General features: G+C 34.5%; 3 protein-coding genes across 3 annotated transcripts; all 3 read right to left on the reverse strand.

Moving 5' to 3' along the window:
• Positions 1-3513: 3513 nt before the first annotated feature.
• Positions 3514-15791, reverse strand: LOC100374484 (leucine-rich repeat-containing protein 73-like). Its single transcript, XM_002738026.3, has 4 exons — positions 15359-15791; positions 11804-11964; positions 4740-4963; positions 3514-4600 (listed from the first exon to the last, which is right to left on the reverse strand). The coding sequence occupies exons 1-4, from the start codon at positions 15628-15630 to the stop codon at positions 3986-3988; spliced, it is 1272 nt and encodes a 423-aa protein (XP_002738072.1). The 5' UTR covers positions 15631-15791; the 3' UTR covers positions 3514-3985.
• Positions 15792-21023: 5232 nt separating this feature from the next.
• On the reverse strand, positions 21024-22604 carry LOC146749010 (uncharacterized). The gene has a single exon (XM_085505832.1). The coding sequence runs from the start codon at positions 22602-22604 to the stop codon at positions 21024-21026; it is 1581 nt and encodes a 526-aa protein (XP_085361958.1).
• Positions 22605-22814: 210 nt separating this feature from the next.
• LOC146749011 (uncharacterized) lies at positions 22815-23897 on the reverse strand. Its single transcript, XM_085505833.1, has one exon. The coding sequence runs from the start codon at positions 23895-23897 to the stop codon at positions 22815-22817; it is 1083 nt and encodes a 360-aa protein (XP_085361959.1).
• Between the last annotated feature and the right edge of the window lie 21 nt (positions 23898-23918).

The raw sequence follows: 23918 nt of genomic DNA on the forward strand, positions 1-23918 counted from the left end.
ATACACATGAGGTACCCTTGTTCAGTAGTTTGTGTTTTTTTTTAATGTTCCCCTACTTTGAGAGGATAGAATAATAGGCATACAAGTGCCTTCAGCGATACAAATCTTGAGATACAGAAAGATTTGACAGAATTAAATAAATAATACAGAACAAATTAATTTGTATTTATTAAATGATTACAATTAGCTAAAATATGATATGGTGGTCCATTTTTTTAATTCATTTATTAAAATGACATAAAATGTTATTTTGGTGGGTAATATATAGAACATTTGTAGTATGACAATTCAAAAGCAAGTATACAACATTGTTGTATCTCCCAATGGACATCTAAGACAAATTGGTATATACCACTACAGTCACTTAGAGAAGTGATGAATTTTACATGAGCCCATTTGGTCAACCTTTCTGCCAGTGATGAATTGGTGGATAACATGCATTAGGCTGACAGGGAAAGAAATGTGATATATATATACATCGCTTAATTAGCTATAACGATAGAACTTTCCATTAGCTCACCACTGAATAACAACCCTTCTGAAAAATGTGCAATTATTCAATTTTTTGCTCCATCTCTTGGGCATGTCAGTTTTCAAATATTTAATGGCCCCTATAACACACTTGCTTCCAAACAAATATCCAACTACGGTACATAATATACCCAACTCAATCATGATGACCAATAGCTATGAAAATGCAGACATTTAGTTTGGGTTATTTGCTAAGCTTTCTGTAAGTCGCCCTGCAGGTATGAAAACACATGTATTGAAATAAGCAATAAGCACAGCAGGAGAACAGTATAGTATTTGCACTATAAATGTACATCAATGTGATTGATGACACAATCAGAGATTTTTATTTTTGTACAAATAATAAGAATGATCCTATATATTTTTTGAAATAAAGAAGAAACTTGCCATGACAAAATTAGAATCATGTAAGTGTGGCTGAATGACACTGCATAACCTGTTATCAAAACATCAGTGTAATTGTAACTGTGCTACCAGTCAACACTGAGTTCCCATTGGCTTATACATTGTACTACTACAGCAAAGATATAATTGCTTTCAGTCACATGAATCAAATTGCTACATTGATACCTTGAGATTATATGTCATCAGAGCTATACAGCTTAGTGACTTATGAGCTGTTATAATGGTTGCAATTAAGTAACTTAGCAATCCTGATTATACAGACTGATTATTAACATGACTCAGCCAGTCACTAGGCATCAATGCATGTTAAATCTGGAAACCAGCCATTATTTATAGAAAAACAATTAAATGTAATTTTGCAGACTGTAAGTGACTAATTTATAAATTCTTGTAATTTGTGACTTAAAAGCACAAGTGAAAAGATTAATTCAATAAAAAACTTGCAGTAATATATTTGACAATTAATAAAATAAAATCCAACATCAGAATAATACTTGTAAGGAAAATTGCTAGATTACATGGCACTATTTCAGAATCACATAAATGACTAGATAAAACCAGTACAGCAACAAAATGAAACCATGCAACTAATTCAAGAAGAATACATACATACATTATACTATTTCTATATAACAAAAAGCCTTGTATCAAATCAAGTTTTTAGTGATTTTAACCTCCCATATAATAAATCATAATAAGTTGTATAATATCAATCCAGGACACAGTCAATGGAATTTTAGTTTATGTATGTTTCTATTGGAGATTCACATATAAATATGGTATTATCGTATTTGCTCTACTCGTAGCATAGCCTAGAATCCTGTCATTTAGAGTACCCAATATACTCAAAATGGTCTGGTGAATCACTATGTAAACATGTAAATAGCACTGAATTCTGTGTCATCACTGATTGACTGTCTCCCTGACTTCAGTACATTACCATTGCATGAGCAGACGGGGGTGCAGACTGACTTGCATGCAAGGCCCACCCACAGCCCTCCAGGCCGATTCACTAGTCTATTGTTGATAGAATTTTCAAAGCCTCACAATAATAGACAGCATCTAGTCTATTAGTAGCGTAAACACTTACGTAAATTGGTTGTTTCTTATAGTCAAAATAAACAATATTGTAATGACTCAGAAGGCAACAAATGTAATTGTCTGTATAAATGTGTTATTAAACTAATTATTCCCTAACCCTCCCCAAGAAAATTACAATAAAAAATTACAGAATGACAAAGCTGAAATAAATTTATCCAGCAAACATGAAAAATCTTGAAATAAAATTGTACAAAATTAAAATTGCATTCAAATTACCAATTTATGACTTCAAAGTCTTTTTAAGAGACTTGTATCAAAGTATTTTATGTAATGAACAGACAACTAACAAGCAATGAACAAGCTTCAATTTCATCTAAAATGAGTTTAGTAAGAAGTGTCTATCATTCCTGGAAATCTTTTAATAGAATCCAGTCTGTTGTATGAAAATACTCTTATAATGCCAGCTACATGTCATTCTAATACATTTAGGAAATAAGCTCACATTTTATACACAATGCCATCTAGATAATTTACTTCCTTTTTTACTGGCAAAACTTGACTGTTTTTCATTTCCGTTCTGAAATCCTATCCTTTATAGCTGGAATAATCACTTATTAGTCAATTCTGCTGGTATGTACACGCACTCTCGATAGTAATTGAAAATAAATGGAAAATTGAAGCAGGGCTGCACCAGTGATTGTTTCTTTTTAATATAATGTTTTACATAGAAATAAAATAGGGTTGACAGAATATATGCTGTCCTGGTTTCAAGATTCAAATGTTTCATTTGTTTTGACATGTGTTGTACTGTAATGATGGGAATGCCAAACAATATGTATCAAAGACTTTCCAATCACTCATTCAGTGATGCCCTCCGCAAAAACTCTGGTGCACATTTTGTCTGAAAAGTTGATTTGAACAACCAATAATAGAGTGTGTTCTGCAAAAAAGTCGAAAAGTCACATTTATATTCATAGCTTCAAAACACACACTAAATTACACTGAAAAAGTACAACCCCCCCCCTTCCATTTTCTTCCCTCCCCACGCCACCCACCCACATAGAAAAATATGTGATTTTAAAAATACCCTTCATTGAGCATGTGTCAATTTTTTATATTGCACTGAAATTATTACATTTTAATATTAGACTTATTACTCATTTAATCCACTATACATTATGATGCATTTGATCTATAAAGAATGATGTTTAAGAACATTTATTGAGAATAAATCCTTTTAAAAATATATTAGTCCCATTTTTTATCATTATTGAACAACAATATATCAGAAATATTTCCATTTAAAAACAGATAATGAATTAATTTGTTTATTGGCAAACTCTTTGGCAAACTACTTTCATTAATGATAAATATATCATTGAATTGTAAATGGAGTTAATGTCACTAGCACATTTTTGACATATCGTACTTTTGGTAGGAATGGCCCATAAAAACAATATCAGTGTTTCTGGTCATCAAGTGCACTAGCTAAACATTTTAGAAACATTTTTATGAGAAATTTAGAAGAAATACTAAATTTATATGAACTAAAAGCGTAATTTTTATTAAATTTGGAAATTAAAATAAAAATTAAAAAAGGTATGCCTCTAGAAATTTAAAGCGAGTGAGTCGTCACCTGTGTCAGATGGCCATAGCGTGTCATTGTTTACAAACAAGCGTCTACCCATGAGCCTTTGCACTTTTAGCATGTATTGTTATCATCATTTGGGACTCAATTCTCGCACGTGCACAGGTGACGACCCTCCCACTTTAAACAACTTGACCAGAAATTATTTTTTGTGTACCATGTTTTCATATCCAATCACACTTCCAAAATGGCTCTATATTCTGCCATTAAAAAACAAGGTTTTAATGAGTAAGGCTGTATACAGAGCAAAACAAGTATGTATCTTGTGTATTATTGATCACATCATTAGATGACAATCAATAATGCTGTCTGAATTCTAAATTCATTGGCAGGAATCATGGTTAATGACATAATATGCCACTATGCCTTGACTGGTTTTCCTGGTACTGGTAATGGTCTGTATTTTCTTCGCTCTGTATTTCGGAATGCATTAAAATTATGCTCACCTGACACAGGTGGAGACCTCCAAGACACACTTCTATTTTCTATAGTATTTCTACTCATGTGCATTAGACTGTTATTACTAAGAGTGCTAGAAAAGCTGCTACTTCTACTGTTCATTCTGTAACTATTATTATTATGGGAACTGCTTCTCCTTTCATCACCACTATTGTTTGAAGTGCTGCTATTTCCTTTTTCACCTGAATTATTGGGAGTACTTTTTTCTTTTTCATAATTGTCAAAAGCTTCGGCTGTATTTTCTCTCAAAGTAGAATATGATGCCTTTTCCTTTGCTGTTACTTTTGGCACAGTCTTTTCATCATCTTTGAATTTACTCTTGACATCCTCTTCTTTTTTTTCCTCTTTCTTGTCCTCATCGTCATCTGACACATCCTCATCGTCATCATCAGACTCTTCATCATCGTAACCAAGAAGCTCGTTTATTTCTACCTCTACATCTACCGTGATATAATTTTCAGTGAGATTCAATTCTCTGAGTGGTGTTGGGTAATTTTGCACCAAATCAAGCAAAACCTGGAAACAGCAATCATATATTACAGTTATTATAGTCACACCCACACATAATATTTGCTAATTTTTCAAACTGAAACAAGAATTAAGATGTTGTAAGTTAAACCACAATTAACACCAAATTAGAATAATGAGGACTTACTTCTCCACCTTGCTGCGTAACTCCAGTAGCCTCCAAGTCAATAACTTCCAATGTTTTACTGGATGCTATAGCAACCGCTAGCAAACCTGATCCATAATCTCCAATATTGTTGTAATCTAAATTAAGTAGTTTTATTGATGAGCCCGCTGCTAAAGCAACTGCAAAATGGGCCCAACCACTTGGTGATATGCTTGGATTTGCGCTCAGTGTTAACTCTTTCAAACCTTGAAAAAATAGTCATAAAAAACATAATTATAAATCTAGCACAGAAAACAATAAAATTCGTCGTTCTGCATCAGTACTTGTTTCAAAACATATCAGCACTCTTTGAAAATTTTCTCATATATGAAGTTTCATGGTAACTTGGCACCCAATTAAAACCTATTTGAAGACATAAGCAGAAAACAAGGAGTTCTACAGTGATATTTAAAAACATTTACCCATTGCATAGCAACAACACAGTTTTGGCACAGACAGGGAAAGAAAATATTTTTATTACAACCTCAGGTATTAAATTTTTGTATAAAGTCCACTTTTCATTGTATGGTATTTCCCAATGGTTGCTTGGTTACGCTGCAGTCAGATGAAAGAGATATGTAGTTGTACACAGGGTCCACATACTGTAGATTCTAATGAAATCATTATTGTGGAAAGATTTTATTGAAATTGATTTTTTTCATAAGCTGACTGAGTACAATGTGTAAAGAATTAGCATGAGTAGGTGGAATGAAATGTCATTGATATACCAGATAGGGGGAATGGAATGTCATTGATATACCTGATTGGGCATATGTTAGGATGCACAACTTATTAAAAATAGGACAATGGCTTGCTGCTCAATGACTTTTAACAAAAGTTGTTTTCAAGAAGAAGTCAAAAATAATTTTTTTTACCAAAAATACAAAAATTATTACTAAGATTAGAGAATTAAAAATAGCATGAAATGAATGAACCTGAGAGATGTTCACCTACATATCAAATCTGAAAGAAATTTAGCATATGATATTTTATTTTTACTAAAAATTTTCAAAATATCTACTATTAATTTCCTTATGAATCATCAAAGTTTCCTATAAAATATAAAAGCAGTCAGGTAAGCTGATTTTATGAAGAAGTTGACAGTGCATGTAAAATTCAACTTTTTAGTTTCATTGTAAGTACATATTTTCGAACGCATGCAAACACTTGAAGCAATACAATATCCGCTATGTTTTTTCCATACACAAGTTGATATGAAACTTTGTTCTTTTTTTAGTGATAACATTGTCAAAAAAAAGGGTTTATCCATTCACGCAAGTTAACAACAAACATTGTACTCTTGAATCACAGTATCTATGGTAGCTAGTGTTTGGTGGATCAACTTCTCATTCAAGCTAGCTACAGATCATTGTTTTTTTAAGAATAAACCGTCCACGAACCAACAGCTGAAAGGGCAACACAACACCGACCCAATGGCTCATTAGCCCATAAATTTGATAAGCTAAAAAATATCAAAATTTTTATTTTATAATTGATTTTGTTTTTTAAAAAAAAATACATTTTACTCATCATTTTATATTCTCATTTTCTAGCTCATTCTGTAAAAAATAATGAGCAGAAACCGATTCCAAAAGTTGATGCAATACTTTCATTGCAATGATGCAGCTAGTGACCCCCAACATCACTGATATCACTGAGAGAACAAGACAATGCAGAGCCCAACCCATGTACAAAGTAGCCCCTGTATTGGATGTAATAATGCAACGTTCAAGGAAGTGTTACAATCTTCATCGGCATGTTGCAATTGATGAGGCTATCATTGCATACAAGGGTCGGTATAATAAGATTCCCACTGCTCACATCCAGGGAAAACCCAAAGCATTTAAAGTGTATGCTCTCACTGATTCAGTAACTCAGTACATATATCACATGGTATTCATGACTGGAAGCCATGACCAAGACCAGCACAATGAATCCAAGACAATTGCTATTTGTGTTGATTTGATTCAACCTATCAGAAGACTCTACCATATATTGTATACTGATAGCTTCTACACTAGTATAAATATGGCAGAACATCTCCTTGCCCATCACCATACTTATGTAGTGGGGAGTGTCAGACAAGACAGGGTAGGGTTTCCTGATGCCCTTAAAACCAACCCACGGAGAAATCCAGAGAGTGATAAAATAACTACCTTGCAGAGAGGTCAGTTTACCTCTAGGCAAAGAGATGAGACAGTCGCTGTTGTATGGCGAGATTCAAATTTACTTTCCTTTGAGAGGGATTCAGGAGAGAAGATGAACAGAAAGTTGCATTCTCCCATTCTGCCCTAGCAGTGGTATAATACTACAACCAATACATGGGTAGAACCAAACAGTCTAATCTGATACATTTTTACACCAGTACAAACTGTTTTGACCCAAACCTGTTAAAAGGGGGGGCAAGGGTTATTCTCGTTCAACGTAATTGCAATATTTTTTTGTTCGTACAATGTAAATTGAAAAAATAAATTCCGTAATTCTGTAATCACAATGTAATCAATCAAATATTTTTTTCGTACACTGTAAAAATGTGTCATTTTTCTCGGTACGTACAAGAATTTACACCAAATAAAAAAAATCGTAAAGAATAATCCAGGGAAATTACATTTTAGAAACTGTAAAACAACTAGATGACACAATTCACTACAAAATTGAATGTCAAGACGTAAAAGGCCCTCTAACCGGATGAAGAGCATTACGAGGGTAATATGCGCATACGTCTCTACACACGGCGCAGCAATGACGGAGAATTTGAGTCGGGGAGCTCTTTGGACCATTCAATGTTCCATTTTTTAACACTGTAAACTGTAAAAACGTCTTTTTTTCTTGTAAATTGTAAAAATCCCTTTTTATTTCCCGTAAAACTGTACCAGCTACCCCCTTGCCTCCCCTCTGTTAAGCTTGCATGAATATTTATTTCCAGCAGACAAATTCTGATGCAATGTGTCTGGTAAATGCTGAAACAAAGCATAGTTGTACAATCTGTCTGGTAAATGCTGAAACAAAGCACAGTTGTACAATCTGTCTGGTAAATGCTGAAACAAAGCACAGTTGTACAATGTGTCTGGTAAATGCTGAAACAAAGCATACATTGTAGTTGTACAATCTGTCTGGTAAATGCTGAAACAAAGCACAGTTGTACAATCTGTCTGGTAAATGCTGAAACAAAGCATAGTTGTACAATCTGTCTGGTAAATGCTGAAACAAAGCACAGTTGTACAATCTGTCTGGTAAATGCTGAAACAAAGCACAGTTGTACAATGTGTCTGGTAAATGCTGAAACAAAGCACAGTTGTACAATCTGTCTGGTAAATGCTGAAACAAAGCATAGTTGTACAATCTGTCTGGTAAATGCTGAAACAAAGCATAGTTGTACAATCTGTCTGGTAAATGCTGAAACAAAGCATAGTTGTACAATCTGTCTGGTAAATGCTGAAACAAAGCACAGTTGTACAATCTGTCTGGTAAATGCTGAAACAAAGCATAGTTGTACAATCTGTCTGGTAAATGCTGAAACAAAGCATAGTTGTACAATCTGTCTGGTAAATGCTGAAACAAAGCATAGTTGTACAATGTGTCTGGTAAATGCTGAAACAAAGCATAGTTGTACAATGTGTCTGGTAAATGCTGAAACAAAGCATAGTTGTACAATGTGTCTGGTAAATGCTGAAACAAAGCATAGTTGCAAGCATGACAGACTTAGTCTATTATAGGTAATTGTCATCAGACGAAAGAGAATTAAGATTCTGTCATTAAATAATCCCAAATGTTGAAAATATGTTTTATTCACATATTTGTATGCATTTTGAAAAATAAACTTAAGTGGCATGAACAAAACTTTTAAAAAAGAATATTAATTAATAAACCATTGCATAATAATTACATCTTTAATAAGCTATTCATATACTTCAACTGTTATCTTACTTTGGCTACAACAGACCACAAAGAACCATTGTTATCTTACTTTGGCTACAACAGACCACAAAGAACCATTGTTATCTTACTTTGGCAACAACAGACCACAAAAACCATGACATTTCTATTTGTTTGACATTCCAAACATCAATTCTAAAATTTGCATAAACTGTTAATATAATAGGTGAAAATATTAATGCTTTGTTGGGAATGTTATTTGAGTACCAGGGCAACTGTTTTTATCCAATAAAACACATGTTTATTTTACAGATTATTATTAACTATTAATAACTGGGTTTTTATTTTTATTTATTTTACTGCTAGATAAATGCTAATTACAATAGCCAGCTAATGTGATAAGAAAAACTAATTTCTACTTTTCGATCTCCCTTGCAACATTGTAATATTCCTGTCAGTGTTCAACACTCATTTGCATATGAAGTCCTTCCATATTTTATTTCACTCTAGTCATGTATTGCCTGTAAATATTAGTTATACTGTATGTTGTCTATCATTGGAATTATAATGGTCTATCAACCATATAACACAGAGATAGATAGAAGGTGTTCCACACAGATATATATATACAAAATTAACTCTCTATAGAGCATATGTGCAATGTGATTTAGAAATATCAGCAAAACAGGGTTAGGTCCATGGTTGTATTTTGAATGACCTCATATGATATTCAGCCATAATTGGATTTTCCTTCTCACTATAACATTGAAATTTAAAAAAAACAAAGTTTATATTTTAGTACTGTATAATTTCTGTGGACCAACCAATGTACACAGAAAATTGTTGTTTTTATCACCTAACAACCCTCATGAAAATGGTTGTTGGAATTGAAAGTGCTGAGTCAAAACAAATGCAGACATTCCTAGGTTAGAGTATTAAAAACCTGCACAGTACATGCAGCTTGAAAAGGAAGGTTTCCTGATCAGTTTGTTACCGTACATTCAAATATAACCAAAGACAAGGGTTACTAAAAAAGAGTAACCATGCACAGAAAACGTAAGAATATCCCAGCAACATTAAATATGTTAAACCAAGTGTATATTTCTCCCTTTGCAATCTGTTAGTTTGAGTTTACTTGCCCTGCTAGTTAAGTGCAACATGCCATATCCAATTGGCTAAAACTAATAAGTACCCAACATTTATAATATATTATGTACAAAAGTAACTTCTAAACACCATTTTGTTGAATGTAAAGAAACATTTTCTTTCGCAGAGTGCCGCGCTATTATTATGCCCTACATCAGTGATTAAAAATGTCTTTTTTAGGATACATTCAAAAACTAAAAACTTTGGTTTTCAAATTTCAGGAAATATTTTCAAGGAATACTTTAGTCTAACACTGCATCCCTAAACATATTTATTTGATAATATATAAATAGGGTATTTATCCTTTCACTTTATCCCCAAGTGTCCTTGCATATTGACTCCCATTACTGTATTTACCTTAAAGATCACCTTTGGTGATGTTTTGGATAATAGGTCATATTTTGGGAGATCACCAGATACACTGCCTAGGGCTCTGTTTCAACACTTTTTTTCTCAACATTGTTGCACAATCAACTGTTTTCATGCCCTCGCCCCGGGTCAACAAAGATTGGATTTCTCATGGTAGTTGATCTACACTCTGTAGCATAAAAACTATTAATTTGTGGACTCTACTAATTCACACAACAGATGACATGTAAACAAATATTAAATGTATTCGCGGTGTTAAATAAAGATTTAAATTTGTGTCAGATTAAAATGTGTTGTATTAAAACGTGAACTCCTGATGCATGGTGATCCCTTCTGGAGATTGTAACACAACGTACTAAAAATGATATCAAAAGAACAGGAACTTCAATCTTTTTTTACTCATGACATAAACCTAACCATAGGCATGTGTCAAGGAACAAAAAGTGCTTTGAAGCAATGCATATTGATCAAAACATTTCCTCAGTCAATGTGAACAGAATTAGAAAATTTGAATGATTTCAGCGCCATGTTGTTGAAAGTTTGAAAGTTCATTGCTACCATATATGTATACCATTAGTATCCTGATGCATGAATTTACGTCTTTGATTAGATTGACCCGGTGTCAGTACAAGCATAATTTTGAATTTATTATTGCATCTAAATAACTAGTTTTCTATAAACAACGAACTTGTATTATACATTTTTGGCACAAAACAAGAGTACCAAGTTTTTAGACGTCAGTTTTATTTTTTGCCATATATTTTAGAAAGTTCCATTGGACCGACACTGTCGCTCTGTGCATAAAATTCTCGCTAAACCTGTCAATGGCGATTTCTTCCTTATTATTTCTCACACTTGAAAAAACATTTATTTTACTACTGCGTTATTTTTTCTGGTATTTACATCGCCCATGAGTGATCTTTCAGATAAATACAATAATTTGCAAGTTAGAACGTATTTATACAGTATATATTGTTTGAATGTTTGGTGTGATTATCGTACACAAATTGTGAATACTGTGCGAGTGGCTTATAATAACGCTATAAGATTGGTCTTTAGCCTTAAACGGGCTAGCAGCGCCAGTGGTAATTGCGTGAATAGAAATATTTTCAACTTTGAATCTCTTCAGTGCAATTATATAACTTCAGTCAGCGCCTACTTACAAGCGATAATGCTTTAATTCGTACTTGTGTCAACTCTGACAGTTTTTTCTTATCCAAATTTTGGACTAATCTTAGACGTTGTATTTATTAGTGTTCGTGTTTGTTATGTATTTAATATGGGACTTTTTTTTGGCCTGAAATAAAGGATTAATAATAATAATAAAAAACAATGGTAAAAAGGGTACTTTCACAGAACTTTTAACACAAAGAAACAATGTATTTTACATATATTTTTATGAACGAAGCATGAAACCAATATCAGTCTGACAAATGTGGCACTTCCGGATGAAAGTAATATTTAATGGTGTTTTTATTTTGACTCTTTAAGTTTGATTTGTACAACATTTCATTTTATCACTAAAATATTGTCCAGCAAATATGAATAATTCATTGTATCATTCATTTTTCAAATACACATTTCACAGATACATGCAAGTAACCAGGTGTAGCTAATGAACACACACAAACAGATCATTAGAACGCCCAACTCACCTGGTTTGGCACCATCATCAGGTAACAAATTACTGATCAATCTGATTGCTTTGTCTCCTAGGCGACAGTCTCCCATGTCCAGCGAGACCAGAGATGGATGCATTGACAATGAATCATACAGAATTTCCATACCTTCATCACCGATATGATTGCCATGTAAACTGAAATGAAATATTAATAAACTGAGTCAATAGAATCTGTCAGGTGAGTCAATCATCTGATTGATGTGATTTTTATTACCAAAAAAGAAAGTGTCGTGTAAATGTATTCAAATAAACAAAATGTAAAAACACTATGTACCCTCCAAAGACAAATATAATAAATCAAATAAATTTGATGAATTTTTCTTTTATTGTTCTTCCATAATCACAACATGTTAATAGAAGAATTGTTATGTTGGTGATTCAATATTTTATGCTGTATACTAAATTAATGTTATGACTATGGCTTCCATTGAGATAATGTATAAATGGTCAGATTTGTTGAAGTTAGATGTACAATTTGTGAACTGACATTTACATGTTTGGGAATACTGATATAAACAACTAGTAATCTGACAAAACTAAGGAGGCAATTATAATGCATCTGTATTGTTTTACAGACTTTTTGTTAATAAATATAACAGTTTTAAATAAGTAAACTGTAATGAAATGTGAGTCAGAGTGTATTCACCTGAATCACAACATGAACTGTCCGACTGTGATTGATAGGTCAAGGTACTCATTTAACATTATGACATTGATACTAATTTACAAACCTACATATAATAGAGTGATAATTCTTATTACCCTATGTGAAATTCACAGTACAGTTGCTACTTCAGTGTATTTTAAGCTATTTGTATTATTTTTCGATATCCTTCTATAATAAAAGCTTTAACAATGACACATTTTGTTAGAAGTAGGCAAGTGTGTTGAGCTAAAAATGTTGTTGACAAGTACATGAAAGCTTAAGTACAGTACTTGTTTCTCTATGCACTTAGCAATGCAAACATGTCTCATGTGATTAATCATGACTAATGTTTTGTACACGTAGTTGTAATACTATCACTGTACATCATATAGGAAGGATTATGTCTGTCATTCAACACGCATCAAAATATCACAATTACACACCAAAAAAAATGCAATCAGTCATCCAACAAAGTATAGCAGTTAAACATTTTTTTAAATAAATCTATTTAAATTTAATACTATCTGCAATGGGGTTTTTGCGAGAAAAATTAGTAAAAAGCTTTCAATAAAGTGACTACTATATATAGTATGTAAATATTCACCTATTGATTCACTATCTGATCAGCTTTGCATATTGGATAGAACATGCAACATCTGGATAAATAAATCAATTTTTAATATAATGAACCTTTTGGAAAATTTTGTGTAATTTTGTAATACAGAACAATTTTTCCTTGAAATAGTGTCAGATAATTGCAACAAAATGCTGTCAGTATCACCCTGATATATACAAATATTTCACATACTCTGTATTAACAGATTGAAATGAATTCAGTATCACCCTGATATATACAAATAGTTCACATACTCTGTATTAACAGATTGAAATGAATTCAGTATCACCCTGATATATACAAATATTTCACATACTCTGTATTAACAGATTGAAATGAATTCAGTATCACCCTGATATATACAAATAGTTCACATACTCTGTATTAACAGATTGAAATGAATTCAGTATCACCCTGATATATACAAATATTTCACATACTCTGTATTAACAGATTGAAATGAATTCAGTATCACCCTGATATATACAAATATTTCACATACTCTGTATTAACAGATTGAAATGAATTCAGTATCACCCAGATATATACAAATATTTCACATACTCTGTATTAACAGATTGAAATGAATTCAGTATCACCCTGATATATACAAATATTTCACATACTCTGTATTAACAGATTGAAATGAATTCAGTATCACCCTGATATATACAAATATTTCACATACTCTGTATTAACAGATTGAAATGAATTCAGTATCACCCAGATATATACAAATATTTCACATACTCTGTATTAACAGATTGAAATGAATTCAGTATCACCCTGATATATACAAATATTTCACATACTCTGTATTAACAGATTGAAATGAATTCAGTATCACCCAGATATATACAAATATTTCACATACTCTGTATTAACAGATTGAAATGAATTCAGTATCACCCTGATATATACAAATATTTCACATACTCTGTATTAACAGATTGAAATGAATTCTCATTTGATATAATCGTATCTGGTTGCAAGCAACAGACAGCGCCAATACTCTGCTGTTTTATATTATATATGGAAGGTCAAAGGTCAAAGGTCAAATTACATCATGAGATTAAAAATAGAAATTGTAAAATTACCAAAATCAAACTGCAGTACTGTGTGATACAGAGTAACATGAACATATTGAGGTTTTTTTTGTGTTTTTTTTGCATATTTTATCTCATTTCACTCTCGGTTAAGTACATCAAATGGAGTGTAATATTAAGGTTGAAAAGCGAGCTACTATCTTGTCTCTAGGGATGTATGGTGTTGGTGTTAAATTCACTTAACGCCTTGTACCATTAACATTTGATCGCATTACCAGAGGGGAATAAACTACCCTATCAATTTAAATTACAGTTCCGCTCACTAGGGATCACTTGCATACAATCAAGGAGTATGAAAAAACAACTGGATCAGAATATAAATTGTGAAAAGCCACAAAGATAGCTTTTCTCTTCACTCCTCCAGTGTGATACAATTATAGTTATCAGGCATGAGAATCATTATTGTTGATCACTAACTCACACTTGCTGTTTTGATTGCCAAGAAACCGAAACTAATTAGAATACAAAACATAACAGATAACTTAGTCGGCAGGGAGGAATAACATAATGTTTCGACCACCTGTTAATAAGTGAGTCAGTGACAGGCAAAGCTAAAGTTTCAACCAATTTGTTGTTCTATTTGATATGTGACATTATTTGTTGGTCAACGTTGTCTTGTAATTCTGCCTTGACCTCATTACTCATAATATTCCACGCATTGTCATAATAGTTGTTGTTTTTTTTCGTTTTCGAGCCAAACACGCCTATCAAAAGTACCATACATTTATAACGTGCAACCCGATGCTACTATCAGCCGATGTAAACACTTCAGTACAGTAGTTAAACATTGCGGGGTAAATACAATCATGTAACAAAACACTGGTATTAAAACTTCATGCCTCACAGAAACCTCGCTCTGCGGCCGTTAGCTGTGCAACTTTGTAGAGAATTAATAAGATTCGTTCCACTTTGTTCGGAATATATTTCACTCCATTGTGCATTATTTTGCGGTTTTCGTTTGAATCGACGTGGTTTTAAAATGGGCTCACTACTTATTTCGGGTGCCGTTATCGTATTTCGCACATAATTGACCTTAAATGCAACAAGAAAACAGAAAACAATAAAATGCTGTGAACAAAAGGTGAGGTGTGGTATTGTCCAAATATAAAGTAAGGACCTTAAACAGTGTAACCTCGGATGTACAATAGGAATGGTACTTACAACAAAGCACGTAATGATCTGTTTTTATATAACGCTTCAGCAAGTAGCTTCGTCCTCGAAACATGAGATATTACCTTCAAATTCAGGTTCATGTTTACAATTGAAGTGCAGTTTCCAAATGCAGTCATCATCTTTTTGAAGTCCCTGTCCATAATTTTACAGCCGCGTAAGGACAGTAAACGTAGCGTTTGGCTCTCGAACGATTCACAAATATCTCCAACCTCTCTCGATGTCAGAGTCTCTCCCGCTATCTGCACAGTTCCCAGTAACATGTTTTTTTTTGTCGTCTTTCGGAACGAATATCTATATGCGAGCTTGAGAAATATTCAAATGCCAATTAAAAATGTAGCCCGCTTATATATGGTGGAGCCATTCCATATTAACAAAGGTATGTGTGAAATGCCGCCAGTAGTTTTCAAAGCGTACATCGCGATAACAGTATGTTTACTTTTGTTTTGCTGTGCGCATGGCACGCTATACACAGTTGGTGGAATAAACCATTGTACCATAGGGGTACAAGCTTTATTCGTCATCGCACTATATATATGTTCGTTATTTTTCTCGAAGATGTCACCGATCTAAGGAAATGTTGTCATGCTTTAATCAAGCTGGAGATGAAATCGTTATGCATTGTATCATTAACCATATATATATACAAACTCTCCATCAGTGCTAATCAATAAACGAGTGGTGGCGCCAGGCAGAATACTCACACGTTCACGTGTGACATTCACGTTGAACTATTTATACACCCACGCCGGTATTCGAAATGATTAACGCTTCTTATTTGATTTATATTCAATGACTACACACAATCGTTAATTTCAATCTATGGAAATAACAAACTGTCTTCTACTGCAAATCGGTCAAAACCTTTTAACATGCCTATACATGGCCAGTCAAGTCTATGTTCATGTACCGTACATATAAACAAAGCTGCCGACAGAGGGCGCCATTCAAGAGACAAATTTGGACCCGTGTTAAAATACAACAATGCGTAAACCTGTTTATTTTCCCAATGATAAAACGTTATTACAAGGGTTTTGACAAGATTAGTAATTACAAATATAAGTATATCTATAACAATTATTAATATGTTTATTTGTTTGAGAATATTTGAATATATGGATAGATAATTTATATATATATAAATATACTGGTATATTGTTGAATATTTGTTGATGACAAGTAAATACGCCACGTGCTGGTTTGTGATATATTTGTTGATGACAAGTAAATACGCCACGTGCTGATTTGTGATATATTTGTTGATGACAAGTAAATACGCCAAGTGCTGGTTTGTGATATATTTGTTGATGACAAGTAAATACGCCAAGTGCTGGTTTGTGATATATTTGTTGATGACAAGTAAATACGCCAAGTGCTGGTTTGTGATATATTTGTTGATGACAAGTAAATACGCCAAGTGCTGGTTTGTGATATATAACTGAATTGGGGACAGCTAATTTAATCTTCATTTCAAAAAATACAAAATTAGAGTTTGGAAGTTGTATGTAATGTTTGTTTTTTTTTGTTTTTTTTCTGTAGATACTGCCTATTTAATAATACCGTTACTGGAGTGAAAATGGTTTATTAATAATTGATTTTACATTAAACACTGTGATGTGTCATGAGTAATGTTAATTTGTGAGTTTGCAAATTATGAGGAACAATTTAGTCAAAATGAAATATAATGTGCAATCAGAAATCCTTCTTTCCAATCACACGATTTTGTATAGGATCAGAAATCTTTCTTGAATTACACGTGGTTTTGTATCCTATCAGAAATCTGTTTTGAATAACAAAGTTGTGAATCCAACCAGAAAGCCCTCCAATCACATGGTTTTGTATCTATCAGAAATACGTTTCGAATCACAAGGTTGTGGATCAAATCAGAAAGCCCTCCAATCATATGGTTTTGTATCCTATCAGAAATCAGTTTTGAATCACAAGGTTGAGGATCCAATCAGAAAGCCCTCCAATCACATGGTTTTGTATCCTATCAGAAATCAGTTTTGAAATACATTTCCAATCACAAGGTTGTGAATCCAATCAGAAAGCCCTCCAATCACAAGATTTTGTATCTTATCAGAAATCCCTCTCTCCACAAACACATGAAAGCACTTTGCTGGAACATTATACCTGGAAATTTAGTATTTATAGCTGAGGGGGTATAGTTCTGTAAATATTGGACTAAAACAACAAAATCATTCTTTTCTCAACAACTCATTCCAATGCCTGTGAGATATAACACACACAATAAAAACACTTTAAATTATGGTTAAAGATTTCATTCAATAAATATCACTTTATTACAATTTATCAGGCAAAAAAAAAAGATATAAAGTGCAGATATTTTCAATATTGCCATATCAAGATTTTTTTCCCCATCCAATTTTTAGTGCAACATCTCTCGTACATTTTTATGTACGTTTCTATCATTTCTTTCCTAATTTTAGGCAAATACACTTTATTTCCCATTTGTACAGACTTTGATCAACATTTTATTAAACATTAAAATATAGTAAAGCAAAGTGAAAAATGTTACACTCTAAGCCAAAATAAGATTGTTATGTGATTGTAAAAACAAATTTTCATGGAATACTAGTAGTATTCAATAAATCATAAGACCACCCATTTTGTCAATCTCAAACATTTCTCAGCATTGCAATATTTCTTGATAGTACTTATCAATTTCAAAAGCACTGCTTTATTATTATGAGATTATTCTCTAAAAAAGATATCTGTTCTTTGATGATCTATGAACATTCTATGCACAATTTTATTGATTACCATTTACATAAATCGCAGAAATAGAAATATTAGAACCCAGAGACCAGATAAAGCTTTTGTGTAATCAATTAATTATAACACTATTTTACTACCTTATACTAAAATATATTTGGATATTCAGAGTACTAACAAATTCCAACTTATGGTCCGGTTAGACTTAATATACCGTACACCACGAATATTCACTTTTGAGATATAATTTTTGGTGTGTGTTGGTTCTTGGATATCTGAGCTTCATCGTCCTGTACTTCATTTAGTAATTCGAACTTCCCAGTTTGCGTAAAAAGGGAGAGTTTCGCGATTTTGACATCGAAAATGCCTTTGTTTCATTATTTGCCGAAGGACGGCTGCTTAGGTATGTGCTCTGTAACTTACAGCACATGGACCTAAAAACGTTAGGTAATCAAACAAAAATGGCGTTGTACTAAAGTCCAACAAGTCATTGAAAATGACACAGTCCCCGTAAAAATTTTTTGAAAGTTCCCATTGTGCTTGTCATATTAAAGCAGAGGGGTTGTTGCGAGCGTGTCCTTGAAACTTGAGTTCCAAGTGGCATATACAACAGATTGTTTATTTACATAAAAACACGTGTTCCATGTAGTAGCAATATGGCCAAAAATAAAAACAGCCGTTATTCGGCCATCTTTGATCTGATTATGAAACACACTGATATGTATGATGTATGTGCCAAATACGAATGAAAATGGTACATAAATTGTGGAAATTTAGTAGTAAGGCCAAAAAGACAGATGGCTGTCAATCAGCCATCCTTGACCAGATTTTGAAACAAATTATTATGGACATGCATCCTAACATGTATAAAGTACATGTATGTGCCAAATTTGAATGAAAACTGACAGAGCACATCCAAGATACCGCATAAAAAAACCAAAACAAGATGCCTGCCAGTCGACCATCTTTGATCCAATTGCGAAATAAATAGTCATGGACATGTATCCTAACATGTATAATCTATGTACCAAGTTTGAATGACAACTGACAAAGCATGTCCAAAATACAACATTTTCAAAAAACAAGATGGCTGCCAGTCGGCCATTTTGAATCGAATCGCTAAACCACTGCATGTGCATATGTCCCACATAAGGTACTAGGCACGTGCGAAGAATGAACGGAATCGGTCCACAGGATTCTGAAATATGACTCTGGACAGACTGACGCACGGACGGACGAATGGACAGACTCAGGAACTCACGGACGGTCAGGGACATGTATGATATATGTACTAAATTTGAATGAAAACTCACAAAGCATGTCCAAAATACGACATTTTCAAACAAACAAGATGGCTGCCAGTCGGCCATCTTTGATCCAATTGTGAAATAAATTGTCATGGACATGTATCCTAGCATGTATGATCTATGTACCAAGTTTGAATGAAAACTGACAAAGCATGTCTAAAATACAACATTTTCAAAAAGCAAGATGGCTGCCAGTCGGCCATTTTGAATTGAATCGCTAAACCACTGCATGTGCATATGTCCCACATAAAGTACTAGACACATGCAAAGAATGAACGGAATCCGTCCAAGGGATTCTCTGAGATATGACTCCGAACGGACGCACGGATGCACAGACGGACGGAGACCAAATTATAAGTCCCCGTTTTCGGACTTCGTTCGAACGGGGACTAAAAAGTACATTCAAGGTCTTCATTTTTTTCGTAGCATAAAAACGATTTACTCTCTCGCTTATTGTGTCACCCTGAAATCAACTGATTTCCATTCCCCTCAAGAGTCAAAATGGTATGTGCCTCCACTTTACGCTACGACTGGAAAAAGTCTTTTTTGCTTGACGTGTTCATTTGCCTTCTATTACGTTTCAGTGGCTGTCACTGTCGCCTTCCGAGTCTTGCCGATAACATTTTGGTTCAAATCTACGTAGCTATCGCCGAAAATTCCAGAAATCTTTTATTTCTTTGTCAACATGCCAGAAATCAAATTAGCATAACAATGCGTTCAAAGGTTGTTGCCATTTTATTCGACAGCTTTCCACACTAGTGCCACACCACATACAACTAAAACATTTAAACCTTTGTTGGGAAATTCACGTGTAAATTGCGTTTTTAAGTCGCGTACCATAAATTGCGTTTTACAGTCCCTCAAATTTGTCCCAAAGACTGCAGTCGTACCAGAGATAACCAGAAGATTGATTCGTTTCATAAACTGTGGGGAACGTTTAATGTTCTGATACAGGTTTTCGCCCATTCCCAGTGACACTGAAGAAACTCACGGTTCTCGATGAACACAAACTCCGTTTTATTTCAACAGAACGGTTTACAAACACTTGTTACATCAGCGACATCTTGAACATTCTAGAAAAACCTACCAACGAGGCTCGAACAGTATCATGGGTAATGGAAGAGTATGGAGAATTTATCTTACAAATCAGAGTGAAATCATCGCGAATGACAATAACTGTAGAATAGCTAGTGCATAAATTTTGTAATAAACGATTTCCCGATATCAGAGTGTATACACAAATAAATCACGAATCTTGTACAATGATATATCCTGAATGTTTGTTGTTCGATAATAATAATTCAGTCACGATGTTCATAACAACTCTCGTAATGCGCTCTGAAAACCCGTAATTTCTAACTAAGAATTATTTCTCATATTTGAACTTCGCTAATGTTCATAACAATAATTGAGACTCTAATATAATAACTAGACTTTTGGAACAAATGTCAACATAAAAATCGATAAATAAGAAGTTTGTTCTCGGCTCCTGGTGAACGTGACCCCAGGTCATCAGTGTTACTAAAATAGCCACTTAAATTAGCAGCACTACATAGCAGGTTTTCCACACCCTCCCCCTATTAAAGTTACCTTAACTTTAATATCATGGTTTTCTAATCGTCCTCAATCTCGTTCGCAATGACACCAACTAAGCGGTTCACTGCAGCAGTCTTTGCCTTTCGACTTGGACGACTCACATTCTGGTTCTTGAGGGTCCCAACTGGTTCTTCTGATTTAATATCATCACCCACTGGAGTTTCATCATTTGTATTGCTGATTTCTAGGTCACAAACCAATTGGAGTGGCCTTTCAACGATGTAGCCACTGCCTGTCTTGATTTTGTATCCTCTGATCACTCCGTCCTTACCAACAATGGTATCTACAATGCGTCCTATCTTCCAATTTGCTCGGTTCTTTGTTGAGTCCTTCAGTAGAATGACAGAGTTCTTTCCTGGCAATTCATGCTTTTTGGTTTCTAACCCCTTGGTATTACGCTCCTGTAATGCATGTAAATATTCATTCAACCAACGTTTACGTACATGTTCTCTACAGGTCTTAAGGTATTTTAGACGTTTGCCTATGTCGTCATCTAAGTCATGAACATTGTCCTCTAAGTAACGTGCTGGCTGTCCGCGTAACAACATATTTGGAGTGATAACTACTTGTTCTAAGTCTTCCTCCATGTAGCACAATGGTCTGTTGTTCATGAAAACTTCTACATCCAGCAGTACTTCCTCAAGTTCTTTGAACGTCAGCAGCGCTCGTCCTATAGTTTTGGATAGGGCTCTTTTTGTGATGCCAATGAGTCTCTCAAAGAAACCACCCCAGCATGGAGAGCGTGACAGGTTAAATCTCCACTCAATGCCCTTTGTTGTGAGGTAGTTGAATATATCTTCATCATTCTGAAGCTTAGTTAGCCACATCTTGGTCGCAACAAATGTCTTGGCATTGTCACTCACCATACAACTTGGTGATCCTCTCCGTGCAACAAACTCCTTCAGTCCACGTTTGAATTCTATCGTTGACATATCTCTGCACAGCTTTAAGTGTACAGCTCTGGTAGTTGCACATGTAAAGAGAGCGATGTAAGACTTATTCGTTTCACTCTTGCCTAATTTGTAGTGAAGTGGTCCTGCAAAGTCCACACCTGTCACATCGAAGGGCTCAGTAAATTCCGTTCGGAAGGCAGGCAGAACTGATGTCACAGGTGCATCCAACATTTTTGCACGGTACTTTTTACAATGGTTCCAATTGTGTAGTATTGATTTGACTAGGGATCTCAGTTTTAGAATCCAGTATTTCTCTCTCACCTTACTCATTGTTGTGGCTACTCCCCCGTGTAATGTTAGAATATGGCAATGCTCAATTATCTGTCTCGCTAAGGCTGTCTTTCGTGGAATGTAGATTGGATTGTAACCTTGGATTCTACTGCTGCATCTCTGTATCCCGTCATGATCTACTGATATTGCAATGTCGACTGTCATTCTGTTTGTTTGTTGTGTCATTTTAATCCATACTGTTTCCGCTGCTGACATCTCAGATTTAGTGAGAGGCCCAATCCGTCTCATCCCTCTACAGCTGTCTGCAAAACGCTTTATGTGTGTCGTTATGCGCAAAAGCTTCCAGAAGGGAAATCGGCTCAGGAGGTCTTGTACCCATTTATTCAAGTCGTTCTCATCTTCTGTCAGGAGCATAGCTTTATTGTACTTCGTTGACCTCTTTTCTGTTTTCGTGCCTGCTGATTCAGAAATCTCTGGTTGAACTGGTCTGTCTATCTCACTTGAAAGCCACTTTGGCCCATTGAACCAAAGTGTACCAAGACGGTCTGGCGTTGTGCCTCTGGTCCCTAAGTCGCTTGGGTTTTCTGTTGTCGGTACATATCTCCACTGAGCATCTGTAAGCTCTCAGATCTTTCTTACTCGATTGCGAACGAATGTTGACCATTCACCGTGGTTTTGAAGCCAATACAAAACTGTTGTGCTGTCTACCCAACTATTCCAGGCTGTGATGGGAAATGCAGCTAGTGCCTTTGAAACATTATTCTGCAATTTAGCTAAAGTATGAGCAGCTGCCAATTCCAATCTTGGGATGCTCCTGTCTTTTGGTGCGATTCTGGACTTGGCAACTAGCAACTGCTGACTGACTGGTTTTGAGTCCCGGCATGCCACAACATAGACTGCAGCACAGAGAGCTACTTTGCTGGCGTCTGCAAATCCATGAATCTCAAAACTTGTGGGTGTGTCGGTAAACACACAGCGTGGTATGGTTATGGTTGGTGCTAGTTGCAAGCTCTTTATCCACATCCACCATTTTTTGTGAATTCCCTCTGGCACCCTTTCATCCCAATGTAACTGAAGGAGACAAACTTCACTGAAGATCAATTTTGCAGTGATAGTTACTGGTGAACTCCACCCAAGTATGTCATAAATGCTGTTAATATCCGATATCATTTTCCGTTTAGTAGTTGGTTCACTGCCTTTTAAGCCTGGCTCAAAGTCAAGAATCAGTGTGTCTTCCATCTTGTTCCATGGGATACCGAGAATCTTTGTGTCACTGGTTGATGTGTTATCAGTCCCTTCATGTTTTATGTTGTTTTTGGAGCTAAGATGGGTGATGTTGCTGTGCCATTTGTGAAGTGAAAACCCACCTTCTGATAGTATTTTGGTAGATTCTTCTTTGAATACTGCAACATCACGTTCTGTCTCTCCTCCTCCTTGAATATCGTCAACATATGTATCATCCAATAGAGTTTGGACTGTTATTGGATAGTTTTCCCTATAGTTCTCAATGTGTTTTTGCAATGTTACTCCTAGGATATATGGACTTGAAGTTGCTCCAAAGATCACCCGTGTAAAACGGTACTCCATCAGTTGACGATCTTGTAGATTGTTGTACCACAAAATTCTCATTGCATCTCTGTCTTGTTCGTGTACTCGAATTTGAAGAAAAGCCTTCTGGATGTCTCCTCTGATGCAATATTTTCGCATGCGGTTCCTTATAATGTCAAA

This window comes from Saccoglossus kowalevskii, chromosome 2 (assembly GCF_978046115.1).
Source record: "Saccoglossus kowalevskii chromosome 2, keSacKowa6.1, whole genome shotgun sequence".
Taxonomy (NCBI): Eukaryota; Metazoa; Hemichordata; class Enteropneusta; family Harrimaniidae; genus Saccoglossus; species Saccoglossus kowalevskii.